The 15,980-nt window shown below is 44.7% G+C and overlaps 1 protein-coding gene across 3 annotated transcripts in view; it reads right to left on the bottom strand.

Moving 5' to 3' along the window:
* Positions 1-15,980, bottom strand: part of GTDC1 (glycosyltransferase like domain containing 1) — a 351,630-nt gene that overhangs the window by 110,704 nt on the left and 224,946 nt on the right. For all 3 annotated transcript variants that reach the window (XM_040358037.1, XM_040358035.1, XM_040358034.1), the window contains exon 6: positions 4,532-4,641. In XM_040358037.1, the coding sequence (XP_040213971.1) occupies positions 4,532-4,641 (110 nt within the window). The remainder of the gene's footprint in view (positions 1-4,531; positions 4,642-15,980) is intronic.

The raw sequence follows: 15,980 nt of genomic DNA, 5'->3' as shown, positions 1-15,980 counted from the left end.
TATTCCACTATAAAGAGATACCTGTACAAATATGGTCTTCATGGAAGAGTCATCAGAAGAAAACCTCTTCTACGTCCTCACCACAAAAATCAGCGTTTGAACTTTGCAAATGAACATATAGACAAGCCTGATGCATTTTGGAAACAAGTTCTGTGGACCGATGAGGTTAAAATATAACTTTTTGGCCGGAATGAGCAAAGGTAAGTTTGGAGAAGAAAGGGCACAGAATTTAATGAAAAGAACCTCTGTCCAACTGATAAGCATGGTGGTGGATCAATCATGCTTTGGGGTTGTATTGCAGGCAGTGGCACAGGGAACATTTCACGAGTAGAAGGAAAAATGGATTCAATAAAATGTCAGCAAATTTTGGATGGTAACTTAATGCCATCTGTGAAAAAGCTGAAGTTAAAGAGAGGATGGCTTCTACAAATGGATAATGATCCTAAACACACCTCAAAATTCACGGGGGATTACATCAAGAGGCGTAAACTGAAGGTTTTGCCATGGCCTTCACAATCTCCTGACCTCAACATAATTGAAAATCTGTGGATAGACCTTAAAAGAGCAGTACGTGACAGACAGCCCAGAAATCTCAAAGAACTGGAAGACTTTTGTGAGGAAGAATGGGCAAAGATACCTCAAACAAGAATTGAAAGACTCTTGCTGGCTAAAAAAAGCGTTTACAAGCTGTGATACTTGCCAAAGGGGGCAGTACAAGATATTAACTCTGCAGGGTGCCCAAACTTTTGCAGACGCCATTTTTTTGTTTTCTGTAATTTTGAAAGTGTAAATGATGGAAATAAAATCAAACTTTTTTTGACATATTATAAGAATGTCTAATCTGTAATTTGATGCCTTTTGGAGATTTTTCCATCTTTCCTTGGCTTCGTTATGCACATTAATACAAATTTTTACCTGGGGTGTCCAAACTTTCGATCCCCACTGTAACTGACTTGTGAGACCCCAAGTTGCATGATGTGAAATCTCATGTTAGTCAATGAGAGCTGTCTAAGGCTGTGTTTCGTATAGAGCGTCTCACAGCCGAGGTCCGGTGGGTCCCTGTTCACAGTTTCAGGTCTGATTTTGGTAAAAAATGTTGGCTGAATTTGGACCTGAAACGGACCAGAAGACACACAGGACTCTTGTGCAATTCGCTCCGAAGCCGCACTGGAGATGTGTGTACCTTCTCAATTGAGAGCCAGTCACAAACCCACATCCAATTCGCAATAGTGTAAGCCCAGCCATAATCAGCACTACTGAAGTCGCTCTGACTTTAGAAAAGGTTCCTGTAATACTTCAAGGCCACTTCTATCCGACTTGTGCCCATAGACTTAATGAAAGTTGCCTCCAAGTCGGATCCTAATCTATATTAAAGTGATTTGGCTCTGACATTACAGGAAGATTGCGCAGGCATGCCCAAAAGTCGCTTAAGTCACATCAAGTCACACCAAAGTAGTACTCAAGTCACCTGGCGATGTCGCACCATAAGTCGAACGACTATGAGGTCACGGCAGTGTGATCCAAGCCTAAAAGTAGCTTGTATTGCACACAAGTTTAGGAGAGTCTATAAGCATTTGCTTTATAAGTGTCCCCAACCCCCCCTCCCAAAAAAAAAAAACATTCCCCACTGCTCATTTTTCATTATAATCAATTTACATTTAAAAACTTGAAACGCTCCTAAACGCTGCATTTAGAATTTGTTGTGCTTGAAAACTTTTCTCAAAAATGCACTTTGTTTCTGCCTCTAAAATCTAGTTTTCAAATATGCCTCATGGACACATAGGATAACATTAAAGCGGTGGTTCACCCATAAAAACCACTTTCCCCTATTACACTGCCCCCCCCGCATTACAATACGATTATGCCTTTAATTTTTTTTTTTGCTGCTGTACATACCCGGGTACAGCTATTCACCCGTGTCCTCCGGGTTGCGAGTCCCGCGGGAGTGGGCGTTCCTAACATGGCGGTGATTGACGTTTTGACTAAAAAATGAGCTCCCCCCCGTCGCGTAAGCCGCGTCACGACTGGCGAAAGGAGCCGAACGGCGATGCGCAGGCGCAGTATAGCGCCGACTCGCCGTTCGGCTCCTTCCGCCAATCGTGACGCTGCTTACGCGACGGGGGGAGCTCGTTTTTTAGGGTGAATAGCTGTACCCAGGTATGTACAGCAGCAAAAAAAAAATTAAAGGCATAATCGTATTGTAATGCGGGGGGGCAGTGTAATAGGGGAAAGTCGTTTTTATGGGTGAACCACCGCTTTAAGCTGCTTCTACAGACAAGAGAAGAAAAAAATGCAAAACTCCTGTAGAAGCATTGTTTTTTAAGCCCAGTGTGCATGGACTCTAAAACTTTAAAAAAGTTATAAAAGTTTCACTGGAGCTAGAAAGAGGGGTAAGCACAGGATCATGTAGCAAGGTGATGCAGCACCACACAGATGGAGGAAGTTCATGGTAATGAAAGAAGACTGATGAACCTGCATTAATTTCAGATAATGATTTAGGCCCCTTTCACACGGGGAGGATCAGTAATGATCCGCCCCGTGCACCTCCGATTGCTCAGCGGGGATCGCTCTGTTGATCCCCTCTGAGCCAGCGGATGACAGGGCGGTCCCCGCACACTGTGCAAGGACCGCCCTGTCTTTTCTCCGCTCTCCCCTATGGGGGGAATCGGATGAACATGGACCGTCTGTCCGTGTTCACCCGATCCGATCCGCCAGACGGATGGAAAAGTAGGTTTTTCCTCCGTCACACTTTGGCGGGTCGGATGTCAGCGGGGCATTTCACCGCTGTCATCCGCGGCTCCATAGAGGAGCACGGAGCGCCCGTTCAGGTCCGCAAAAAAAACTGTCAGGCGGACCTGAACAGGCCTCCCGTGTGAAAGAGCCCTTAGGCCTCATTCACACAGGCGGACTCTGTCGCTACGGAGTCTGCCTGCTCCCGTCAGCTCAGCGGGAGATCAGTCCGCAGATCTCCGCTGAACCGACGGATGACAAGCTCCTCTCTGCTCACTGAGCGGGGAGGGGCTTGTCGGGCACCGCTGTCCTCCTATGGAGCGATCTGATGAAAATGGACAGCATGTCCGTTTTCATCAGATCTTACCCGATCCGATCCGCATGGACGGATGGGGACGTGGCCCCCATACGTCTGTTTTAAGCGGATCGGGTCGGATGTCAGCGGACATGTCTCCGCTGACATCCGACGCTCCATAGCGATGCATGGAGCGGCCGTTCAGGTCCGTGACAGACGGACCCAAACGGCCCATAGTGTGAATGAGGCCTTAGGAAAATGTAAAAGACAATCTGACTAGCACAGCTGCTATATAATCTGGATAACAATAGCTGAGTGATTTTACACATTGCTTAGAATTGTGTTTTAAAACCCAAGAGACTAACAAAACATAAAAAATAAAAAAAAGTTGAAAGGCTCCTTCTCTCCAGGTCAGGTTGAGGCAACCTGCTGAACCCAGCAGAGTGTTGGAGAACCACAGATTCCAGCCACAGAGACCAGATATATAGTGCCAGGATTATTGACAGAGAGGGGACAAAACTGTGAGAAAGCGTATCAAATCAAGCAGAGCACATTCCTTTCAGATCTGCAGGTCAACAGTCAAGCAAAGAGTGGACAAGTGATCAATCATCCACAGTGGCCATTTAAAGGAAATAAAAGGGGGCTCAATGAAATTAGACCGAATCTGCACAAAACACTAAGGAACCTGGACATTGAAGATCAATTCATTATACTTTACCTCATCTCCCATTGGCTCACATAACTGAAGGAAATGGAGGCAAGACAGCGAGCAAGCCAAGTTAGATTAGGACCGGTCATAGGCTCATGTTTTACCTGAAGCTTTTAAAGACATTCCCAGCACTGACAAAGGAAATCCCACACTCTTGCTTTGTTTTAGGACAATTGGGGAATCCATGGGGGTCCCAGCAGTAAAGGCTCAGGTATTGTAGGGATTCTAGCTCCTGTTTGTTCTTGAGAATTTGCAGATGGTCACCAACACAAAAAAAAACTGCTGAACAAAGTCAAGGCTCTATAAGGAAAATATGGGGCTGAAATCAAATAAAGAATGTGGCACTTAGACTGCTTATTTATCAGCTGCACATTGTCTAGTGTTAGTAAAAAGCATATTGGGAAGGCCTCACTATAATATACAGTGGAACCTTCGGATTATGAGCATAATCCGCTCCAGGAGAATACTCGTAATCCAAAGTACTCGCATATCAAAGCAAGTTTCCCCATTGAAGTCAATGGAAACGAAAATAATTTGTTCCACATTGACTTTAATAGCATGCAATACCGCATGTGGCCAGAGGTGGGGGGGCATTGGAGAGCCTCAGAAACACGGTTTTCATAATGTGCGTCAAACTGAAGAATGAAATATTTCAAAATGGAGAAATCTTTTGCCAGTTACCTCAGGGAGCCTGTACATTCTATGAATTTGCAAAACAGTAGAAAACCACATTTAGAAAAAAATATATAGTGTTAAACTGTAGAAAAACAATCATTAAAAAAAAAAAAAGAAGATACCTGGAACATCAGTAAACATTTCCCCGAGCACCGACACAGAGAAGGGCAGCTTCATCTCTTTAAGTTTCCTCAGGACTTTAAAGAAGGTCTCCGGGTCTTTATCATGCTCCCTCAAAAACAAAGAAGAAAACATGTTTACTTAGTAAAACCCACCAGAGACATGAGGTTTTGTTCTAAGGATATCATATTTTGGTTTTAGGGGCTGGAGGTATTGCAGAAACATTTAAAGCTTTGCCCTGTAGCCCTGGCTATGCTCCGAAAGACTGTGGAGAGGGTTCTAAGTGTTCTGTTGCTGGGAGCCATTTTCTTTTGATCATTACACAATTAAGGTTTCCCATAGTGTCTGTCAGAGTTCACATGGCCATCTCAGCTACTGCCCAGATCTTATAAGGCTTGTTTCCATGTTCACAGGATATTCCTCTCCAGGTAATAACTGCGCTCAGATCCGCAGTGGACACCCAGGCACTTGGTTTGTGTTGCTCTCGGCTACTGTTTGCAGTTTCAGAGAAGTTAAAAGGAAAAAGAGTTTTAAACGCAGTTTTAAGGAATAATAAGCATAGATGTGCAATATCCACTTTGTAGCTTTTACTATAACTGGAGAGTTGCTTCCAGTTCTAGTTCAAAGAAATGAGAGTGAATACAATCCTTGTTAGACAGATGTGACCAGAGGTGGGGAGATCAGTCTCCAAATTTAAGGAAAGAAGATAACTGCAGAACTGTATTTTAAAGGGCAATTGTACGCAAAAGATATTTTCAGTGTTTTTTATTTTATATGTTGGCATCTCTTGATGGTAGTTTTTGGTGGAAGACTGTAAAGCTGGCTGGGGCGTGGCTAAGGTTGGGTACCCAGGACACATGCCTCTCATCTTCTGTAGTATGTCCTGGGTGCCACCATGATCACTGTGATCGCTAGCAAAAGACCTTAGAGCTGACGGAAGCTGCTCCTAGTCTCATCCATGTCACAAGACACAACAGGAAGAACAGTGTGGGGGGAAAAAATCTCCAGGCATTCTATTGTGTATTTGAGGTCTAAATGTTCAGGGAGGAAGGAGGGATTTGTAAGGGGGATGCAAAAATATGGAGGTAACAGGATTTGTGGTGGAAGGATATATGTGTACTGGGAAGAGGGGATTTGGAGGTAAGATAATTTATGCTGGGAGGAGTGACTAAAGAAGAGTTCCAGACTTTTTTTTAAAGGTGTTGTTTGCCACTTATGCTATACCAAATGGGATTAGTAGTTAATGTAGGTTTTATAAATGTTTATTTTTTTCAAACTTACTTTGCTACTCCCATCTTTAGTGTGGGCATCTGAAGCCCACTGGTATCTCCTTCTGGGATACGGCGCTGCTGGCTACCCAGAATGCACCTCTGGATTTCGTGCATGCGCATATAGTACAAAGCACGGCGATGTTACAAGCGATGGATGCCCATTAACTCTTGGGATTGATGACACTCATATCCCAGGAGCCAATGGGCAGGCGGGCAGATATAACATACCTCGCCGCGGCAAAGTACTGCGAAAGCGGAGAATTTACAAGACAAAAAAGGTATTTGCACTGCAGAAAAAAAATGCCTGAAACTCCGCTTTAAGGGGGAGGGAAAAAAATGTTCTGGAAGGGGATTTTGGGGGGAAGTGAAGAGCATTTGTGCTGGTTCTGGAATTTTAGGAACGGTTTGTGTTAGGAGGATGGATTTGAGGGGGGTGGGGGAGAATTTGTTCTGGGTAGGGGGGGGCTTGAGAAAGGGGGTGGTGTATACTGGAAGGCGGTATTTGGGCAAGAAGATGATTTATCCCATGGGTTGGAGATGGGGAGGATTTGTTGCTAAGCAATCCCTGAGTATTTTAATTTTAATTGCAGTTCTTATTTTAGGTGGGCTCTGAGAAAGTGTTAGCTCTTTTTTCATTGTGCATAAAAGCATATGTAATGGAAGCATTTTATTTGTTTTAACCTTATTGTGCTGAGGTTTATACATGTTTGTGAGACTCTTGCTTGTGGCACAGCAATCAAAGCATATTATGGGTACAGCCAGGGGCGGCCCCCCCCCATCCATGCGTCCGACCCCTTTCAGGATGCCGGATGCATGGATTCCAATGGAGAGGGGGGTGTTTTTCTTTTTTTGAAGCAAAGGCTCTAATAGGCTTCAAAATAGGGTGGGCTCAGGTGGCAGAGAATGCGAACCCAGGTGTGTTACAATAGCGAATGAATATTCGCCATTTTAACTCTAACCCTCCTACCAGCCAATCAGGAAGTGCTTTGTGAGACCCGTTACCTGATTGACTGCATGCATTGTTGGTTCACTTACCTTTTTCTTTGATTTCCCTTCTAAATTTTGTTTTTCTTTGTCTTTGTTTAAGCTAGTGCATTGTTGGTTCACTTACCTTTTCCTTCGATTTACCTTCTAAATGTTATTTTTTCTTTGTCTGAATTTCTCACTTCCTGTTTCTGGCTGAGGGTTAGTCAGCGTGCTCGCCCCCTCCCTTGGGACTACATCCCTGCGGGGAGATGCTGGGCCAGATTCACATACAATTACGTTGCTCCTTGGCAGCGTAATGTATGTGATTTACGTTACACCGCCGCAGGTTTACAGCGTAAGTGCCTGATTCTCAGAAAACGTACCTCTAAACTTGCGGCGGTGTATCGTAAATGCCATTTAAATTAGGCGCGTTCCCGTGCCAAGCGTACTGCGCATGCTCCGTCGGGTAAATTACCCGACGCGCATTGCGCTAAATGACGGCGCACCGACGTCATTTGCTTAGACGTTAACGTAAATGGCGTCCAGCGCCATTCACGGACGTCTTACGCAAACAACGTTGTTTTTTTAAATTTCGTCGCGGGAACGACGGCCATACTTAACATGGCTTAGGACAACTAGGGCTAAGCCCTAATTTTACGCGTACGCAACAGAAACAACGTACATTTAGATCATTGGGCCGTTCGGGGGTTCGCCGTAAGTATTAATTTGCATATTCTACGCTGGCCGCAATGGCCTCGCCGCCTAGTGGCCGGCCTAGAATTGCATCCTTAAGATCCGACATTGTAATTCAATTACACCTGTCGGATCTTAGGGCTAGCTATGCGTAACTGATTCTATGAATCAGCCGCATAGTTAGGACGGGCGGATCACAGAGATACGACGGCGTATCAGGAGATACGCTGTCGCATCTCTTTGGTGAATCTGGCCCGCTGTGTCCACATAGCGTCGGAAGGGGGTGAGAACGCTGATTAACCCCCAGCCAGAACAGGTCGGATGATGGGGGCAAGCTAACTGAGGAAAAACAGGAAGTGAGAAATTCAGACAAAGAAAAAAAAACATTTAGAAGGGAAATCGAAGGAAAAGGTAAGTGAACCAACAATGCACTAGCTTAAAGGAACCCATTAAGAAAATAAAAATCAAACCTTTACAACCCCTTTAAGCAATGTGTTTCAGGTCTTCTAATTTGGTAGTAGCATTCAGGTGGCAATATTTACCAGCATACAAAATGACTTTAGTTGCTCTTGAACATATCCTTCAACGCTCACTGCCGTAATTAAAAGTTACGAAAAAGTCACCTTTAGAGCAGGATAATAAAAAACAAACAACAAAAAGTTCCTCCAAAGTTCTTGAAAAACTTTCAGTCGGTGAAGGTCAAGTCGTGTATAAACACACATGCACACAAAACACCTCGAAATTCTCTGCCTCTGCCGGGCTTAGATTGCACTCCTTAGGTGAGGTATTAGCAAAGCTTATTTATTTCCATTCCCTCAGCTTTATTTGCACGTTCCCCTGTGATCAAACTGATTTCCATGATGTGCCTCTTCTTAATTTTAATACCCGTTTTGCTCATCATATAGACACAAGCATTTGCTATGAAATAATGAAACCATTTCAAAGACTGGTGAAAAAATAAATAAAAAAAACAACAAGAGACAAGTAAACTTCTCTCTCTTTTTTTTTAATTAACTGATGTGCGGCCCTGCATGTATAGACGGATATATTTATGTATATATAAAATTCGAGGGAAGGAAGGTTAATTAACATAAAAATCTCGCTAGTTGAGATGCTGAATTTTGCATTTTCTCCAGCCTCCAGTAAGTAGTTTGATTTCCCCGTAATGACCCAGTTCTCCTAATGAGTAACATTAACCCCTGGCTGTAGCTGTCCAGGACTTAATTGTCAACTAAAGCTGAAATAGGAGTTTGTCGATGTGCAGGTATGTGGTATATTAGCTCATTTTACTCCTATCCTCTAATAAATAAATCTGTTGCCAGGGCAACTAGGACCCTTTTATCCCTTATTTGAGGGAAAAAAATTGGATTTTCACGCCAGGCTTTTGTAGAAGCAGGAGCAGAGAAGGGCTTATTCCAGTAACTGCGGATCAAATGGGAAGGATTGGGAGGAAAAGTTTCTTTGTTACCCCCACTAAACCAGATTCTTACTGTCAGAGCGAAGAAGGGGGAATCTAGTTGTCATGAGTGAGAGACAACACTTTCTGACATGAAGCCGCTAGGGTTCAGTAGCTCATAACAACCAACCAGAAATCACCACCATTACTTTTCCACCTCTAAAGATGCCCACAGAAAGGATGGTGCGTCCAAATAGCTACATGACCTTTTAACCACTTACCCCCCGGACCATATTGCTGCCCAAAGACCAGAGTACTTTTTGCGATTCGGGACTGCGCCGTTTTAACTGACAATTGCGCGGTCGTGCGACGTGGCTCCCAAACAAAATTGGCGTCCTTTTTTTCCCACAAATAGAGCTTTCTTTTTGTGGTATTTGATCACCTCTGCGGTTTTTATTTTTTGCGCTATAAACAAAAATAGAGCGACAATTTTGAAAAAAAATAATATTTTTTACTTTTTGGTGTAATAAATATCCCCCAAAAATATATAAAAAAAACATTTTTTTTCCTCAGTTTAGGCCGATACATATTCTTCTACCTATTTTTCGTTAAAAAAAAATCGCAATAAGCGTTTATTGATTGGTTTGCGCAAAAGTTATAGCATTTACTAAATAGGGGGTATTTTTATGGCATTTTTATTAATATATTTTTTTACTAGTAATGGCGGCGATCAGCGATTTTTTTTCGGTACTGCGACATTATGGCGGACACTTCGGACACATTGGCATTTTTATAGCGATCAGTGCTATAAAAATGCATTGGATTACTATAAAAATGCCACTGGCAGTGAAGGGGTTAACACTAGGGGGCGGGGAAGGGGTTAAGTATGTTCCCTGGGTGTGTTCTTACTGTGGGGGGGGTGGCCTCACTAGGGGAAACACTGATCCTCTGTTCATACATTGTATGAACAGAAGATCAGCATTTCCCCCGCTGACAGGACCGAGAGCTGTGTGTTTACACACACAGCTCCCGGTCCCCGCTCTGTAACGAGCAATCGCGGGTGCCCGGCGGCGATCGAGCCCGCCGGGCACACGCACGGGAGTCGGGGGTGAGCGGGCGGCGCGCACACGCCCCCTAGTGGCGGCTAGAAGAGAGGACGTTATACTACGTGCTCTCGCCTAGGACAGCCACCTTGCCGACGTAGAACGGCGGTGCGCGGTCGGGAAGTAGTTAAAATTGGGACAAAAAATTTTGCATAAAATTAATGGGCCAGATTCTCAAAGAGATACGACTGTGTATCTCCAGATACGCCGTCGTATCTCTGAGTTCTGCCGGTCGTATCTATGCGACTGATTCAGAGAATCAGTTACGCATAGATATTCCTAAGATCCGACAGGTGTAACTGTGTTACACCGTCGGATCTTAGCCTGCAATTCCAGGCTGGCCGCTAGGTGGCGTTTCGTTTTTTTTACGCGACAAATATGCAAATGAGGAGTTACGCCGATTCAGAAACGAACGACCGCCCGGCGCTTTTTTTTTACGTCGTTTGCGTTCGTTTTTTTCCGGCGTATAGTTACCCCTGGGACTATGAGGCACAGCCAATGTTAAGTATGGCCGTCGTTCCCGCGCCGAGTTTTGAATTTTTACGTCGTTTGCGTAAGTCGATTCACAAAAGAGCTGGACGCAAGTTACGCTCACCCTGAAACCAATGACGTCCTAGCGACGTCATTTGGACCAATGCACGCTATGAAATTTAGCCGGCGGCGTATGCGCAGTTCAATCGGCGCGGGGACGCGCCTGATTTAAATAGTACACTGCCCCTAGCCGCGGAATTTGAATTCCGCCGGGGGATTTACGATACGCCGCCGCAAGTTTTGAGGTAAGTGCTTTGTGAATTAACCACTTGCCTCAAAAACTTGCGGTGGCGGATCTTAAATCAGATAGGTAACGCGGATCTAAAGATCCGATAACCTATGTGAATCTAGCCCAATGTCTGCAAGGTAGACAGACAGAATAGTGTAATGATTCTGTTAAAAAACGAGTAAATACCTATTAAATTCCTTCATCTATATCACCTCCGGCATTCTAGTTTCTGTTCTCTCATTCACTTCCTGGTTTGCATCGCTCGTTCATGTAAGAACTACATTTCCCAGTATGCATTGCGGCACGCCCAGTAATTCACACCTCCTTGAAGTCTCTAACACGTAGAGAGCGTCCTGCCGCACAGATTTAGTTCCCAGGAGGGTGAGCACGTTACTGACCACCGCAGTAAAGCCTCCCATCACGGTGGTCAGTAAAATCAGACGAACAAGAAGTGAACAGAACAGAGAAGAAATAGAGCAACTTCTGAGCAAAAACGAACAATGAGGAAGTGAAAAGAGGAATGTCTGCAGGTAAAGGATGCTTATTATGAAAAAAAAATGTTTCCTTTACAACCCCTTTAAGTTTTTTATTTTTTAAACCCAGCGGGCGAGAACACACTGTTCAGCGCTCTTAGCCATCGACTGAGAGGGCTGATCGAATGCCGATCGGCAGACCTTTTTTGGTCATGCCCCTTCGACAAAAGCTGGCCAAACATCCGGAATCAGCTGCCATACACACATACTGAATGTCGGCTGGTTTCTTTTGAAACGGCCAAAGCCGCCCGATGTTCAGCCCACATGTACAGCCCTTTAGCCTCTTTATGCTTTCAATGGGACTTCTACCTGCAGCTAATCACCCCTGTTGGTTCTCCCACACCTAATCGTTAATGCCAATGGGGCCTAACGACACCAACAGTGGGTTATGTCACTAGGACAGGATGACATCACATTTTTTACACCTACCAACCTACTCTTAAGCCTGTACACACGGGCTGAATGTCGGACGGCATCGGTCGGTTTAATAGAAACCGGCTGACATTCGGCCCTTGTGTATGACAGCCGGTCCAACAGAAGCTGGCCATTTGGCCTCCTTCTGTCGAAAGGGGCATGACCAGAAAAGGTCTGCTGACCGGCTCCCAGTCATTGCTCTCGACCAAAAGAGTGCTCTGGCGAAGGGGTCCCCTCCTGCCTAAACACATTATAACAGCATGGGAGATCACTGTACTAACATTGGATTGTTAGTACAGCAGATCTGACTTAAGCAGTCAGTTTTTTTTACCTTCAACCCATCATGTTTAAAGCGGTCCTCCACCCTAAAGTGGAGTCCCGCTGATCGGAACCCTCCCCCCCTCCGGTGTCACATTTGACACCTTTCAGGGGGGAGGGGGGTGCAGACACCTGTCTAAAGACAGGTATTTGCACCCACTTCCGGCCACACGATACGGGCGAAAGACGGGCATTCCGTCACATCCCGTCTGTCGCCCGTTGTGTGCTGGGAACACTCGGCTCCCAGCACACAGCGTGTGAGCCAATCGGCGGGCGCAGCGCGACTCGCGCATGCGCCGTAGGGAACCGGGCAGTGAAGCCGCAGCGCTTCACTTCCTGGTTCCCTCAGCGTGGATGGCGGGGGGAGCAGCAGAGTGACGAGCGATCGCTCGTGCTCTGCTGCGATCGGCGCTGGACTCCAGGACAGGTAAGTGTCCTAATATTAAAAGTCAGCAGCTGCAGTATTTGTAGCTGCTGACTTTTAATATTTTGTTCCCATGGCACATCCGCTTTAAGGGGAAAAAAATAGCAGTATATACTATGCTTTAGACCAGTGATCTCCAAACTGCGGCCCTTTGCTTGCCTTTATCTGGCCCTTGGAGCACTATCCCTCCCAATGATACGAGACACTATTCTGACACCACCAATGGGGCACTATTCCTCCCTATGATACCAGCAATGGGGCACTATTCCTCCCCCTAATACCGGATGTTTACTCCCACTGATGCCAGGAAAATGTTCACTCCGGCTGGCCAAAGTCCGGCCCTCCAAGAGTCTGAAGGACAATAAACCGGCCCTTTGTTTAGAATGTTTGGAGACCCCTGCTTTAGACAATCAACATTTACACATTACACGGTGATTGGATTAAAAAAAAAAAAAAAAAACATGTCCTAAGGCCGCCCAAACACGGAGCGAATCTCTTTCCTGCAACTACGCTTGCAGGAAGGAAATTTGCTTGATTCCCCCATCAACACAGACACTGTTGATGCTGGAAGTCCTCCTGCTGGGCCACTGTCTTCTCCCAGTGGGTGGGTGGGGGAAGCCGTCCCCGCCGGGAGAAGATAGTGATTATTGCTAGTGGCCATAGCAGCTGCTAGTGATAATCGCAGGTAAAACCCGGCATGCTGGTTGTACCCAAGTTGAATGATCAATCAACTTAGTACATTCAGCCTGCCCATACACGGTTCAAATCTCGGCTGGTCCTGCTGAACCGGACAAGATTCGAACCATGTATGGCCTGCCTAAGCTGGGAACATAAATATCGGGGTGTCTTTGTGACATTTTAGGAACTGAACAAGTGATTTGGTAAGCTCCCAGTTCTTTTATGCCTTTGTCCATAATATATTCTGACAATTTGTTGCATGTCTATGTTGTCAAAGCATATTTATTTTATTGCTTTGTTTTAAAACATTTTAATAAAATAAAATATGCCACAAAGTATTAAGAAAAATATATATGTATTTGGTACAAGTTCATATAGTGAGATTTGACTTGTACTTGCATAGGGCTTTATCTGCTGTTACAGATATGTGTCTTTAAAATGTTCTCTATAACTCTTTAGCATGAAAAAAAAAAAATGGTTGGCAACAATGCGATACCCTGCATAAGGACATAATCTTACTACACAGTGCATGGCGATTTGTAAGCTTTTCCACAATGCCGCCATGTCAAGTTCTATTACATCATTTGCCCCAACCTCTATAAACCAACCAATCTGCTTCGAGCATTTCTGCAGCCCAAGTCAAACTGTCAATTTCTTGATAGTGATTCATTAGTAGGGGAAACCCAGCAATTCATATCTCTATTTATAAGGCTCTGTTCACACAGGTGTTTTGCCATGCTGCAAATCCCAGTGGCAAGAATCTACTGATGCCTGCAGCTGGGATTGACAGCTGTATGTGGATAGTAGCAGATGCCAAGCCCATGGAGAGCAACAATAGGTTGTTGGCTCCACCAATGATTCCTGCCTGTTCACACGGCTAGTGATTACCTTAAGTCAGGGGTTGACAAATTTGCTTGGAATCTAGGAGCCAGCTAAAAAAGTTAGGAGCCAGAAAACGCGCCCCGTCCCGACGAGCTTGCATGCAGGAGCGAACACATACGTGAGCAGCGCCCGCATATGTAAACGGTGTTTAAACCACACATGTGAGGTATCGCCGCGATTGGTAGAGCGAGAGCAATAATTCTAGCCCTAGACCTCCTCTGTAACTCAAAACATGCAACCTGTAGATTTTTTTAAACGTCGCCTATGAAGATTTTAAAGGGTAAAAGTTTGTCGGCATTCCACAACGCAATTTTAAAGCGTGACATGTTGGGTATGAATTTACTCGGCGTAACATTATCTTTCATAATATTAAAAAAAATGGGGATAACTTGACTGTTTTATTTTTTTAATTAAAAAAAGTGTAATTTTTTCCCAAAAAAGTGCGCTTGTAAGATCGCTGCGCAAATATGGCATGACAGAAAGTATTGCAAAGATCGCCATTTTATTCTCTAGGGTGTTAAGATAAAAAATATATATAAATGTTTGGGGGTTATAATTAGAGGGAAGAAGATGGCAGTGAAAATAGTGAAAAATAGTGAAAAATTACATTAGAATTGCTGTTTAACTTGTAATGCTTAACTTGTAATACCAACGGCCACCACCAGATGGCGCCATCTCACACATCTGGTGGTAATAACTTGTAATACCAACAGCTCACCACCAGATGGAGCCAGCTTTTTTTTTTTTGCCCCCCTTCCAAGCCAAGTCGCCAGCACCCTATTTCTAGTCGCCATGGCAACCTGGCGCCCGGGATTTGTCGAGCCCTGCCTTAAGTGCATTTTCAAGTGTTATTTCAATTTTAAAAGCAGTTGGGATAGTGCCTACTAGTTGTAAACAAAATTCATTTGTATTAGTGGGAAGAATGTTTCCCCATCGTTTATATCAGCAGAAGGAATTATGCTCCATTGTTGGTGTCAGTGGGAGGAATAGTGCCTCATCATTGGTGTCGGTAGAAGGACTAATGCCTCATCATTGGTGTTGGTAGGAGGACTAATGCCTCATCATTGGTGTCGGTAGGAGGACTAATGCCTCATCATTGGTGTTGGTAGGAGGACTATTGCCACATCATTGATTTCAGTGGAATGTATAATGTTTCGTATCAGTGGCAGTACCAATGCCCCATCTGTCTCTATAGAATAGCTCCCTTGCTGGTCGGGAACACTACCAAAAATCTTCAACTAGAAAGGTGGTAGCAAGGGGCTGACTTTTCGCTCTCTTGGCTAGTGAGGGAGCCAACCATAGAAACAGGTAAGTGGTCACTTGGTGATCTTGTTATTGGTGATGTGGGCTGGGATCACTTGTGTTACACGGCCTTAAGGCCCCGTACACACGACCAAGTTTCTCGGCAGAATTCAGCCAGAAATTTGATCGGAGCCGTATTCTGCCGAGAAACCCGGTCATGTGTACGCTTTTGGCCGAGGAAACCGACGAGGATCTCGTCGGGCCAAATAGAGAACATGTTCTCTATTTCCTCGTTAGTCAATGAGGAAACTTGGCTCGCCGAGATCCTCGGCGGCTTCACAAGGAACTCGACAAGCAAAACGATGTGTTTTGCTCGTCGAGTTTCTCGGACGTGTGTACGGGGCCTCAGTCTTCACATGTGTCTAGTACTGAAGAAAGCCAGAGGCTCCAGGAAACATACATGATTTGTCCCTTTTATTACTCTTCTCCATTCAAAGTTTGATAGCTCTGTTTTAGTAAAGGTTTGCTTTAACTACTTAACCCCAGGACCACATTGCTGGTCAAAGACCAGAGCACTTTTTGCGATTCGGCACTGTGTCGCTTTAACTGACAATTGCGCGGTCGTGCGACGTGGCTCCCAAACAAAATTGGTGTCCTTTTTTCCCCACAAATAGAGATTTCTTTTGGTGGTATTTGATCACCTCTGTATTTTTTAGTTCTTGTGCTATAAACAAAAATAGAGCGACAATTTTGAAAAAAAATAATATTTTT

The sequence above is a fragment of the Rana temporaria genome, chromosome 6 (genome assembly GCF_905171775.1).
Source record: "Rana temporaria chromosome 6, aRanTem1.1, whole genome shotgun sequence".
NCBI classification, from domain to species: domain Eukaryota; kingdom Metazoa; phylum Chordata; class Amphibia; order Anura; family Ranidae; genus Rana; species Rana temporaria.
This window is presented reverse-complemented; position numbering and strand designations above follow the sequence as displayed.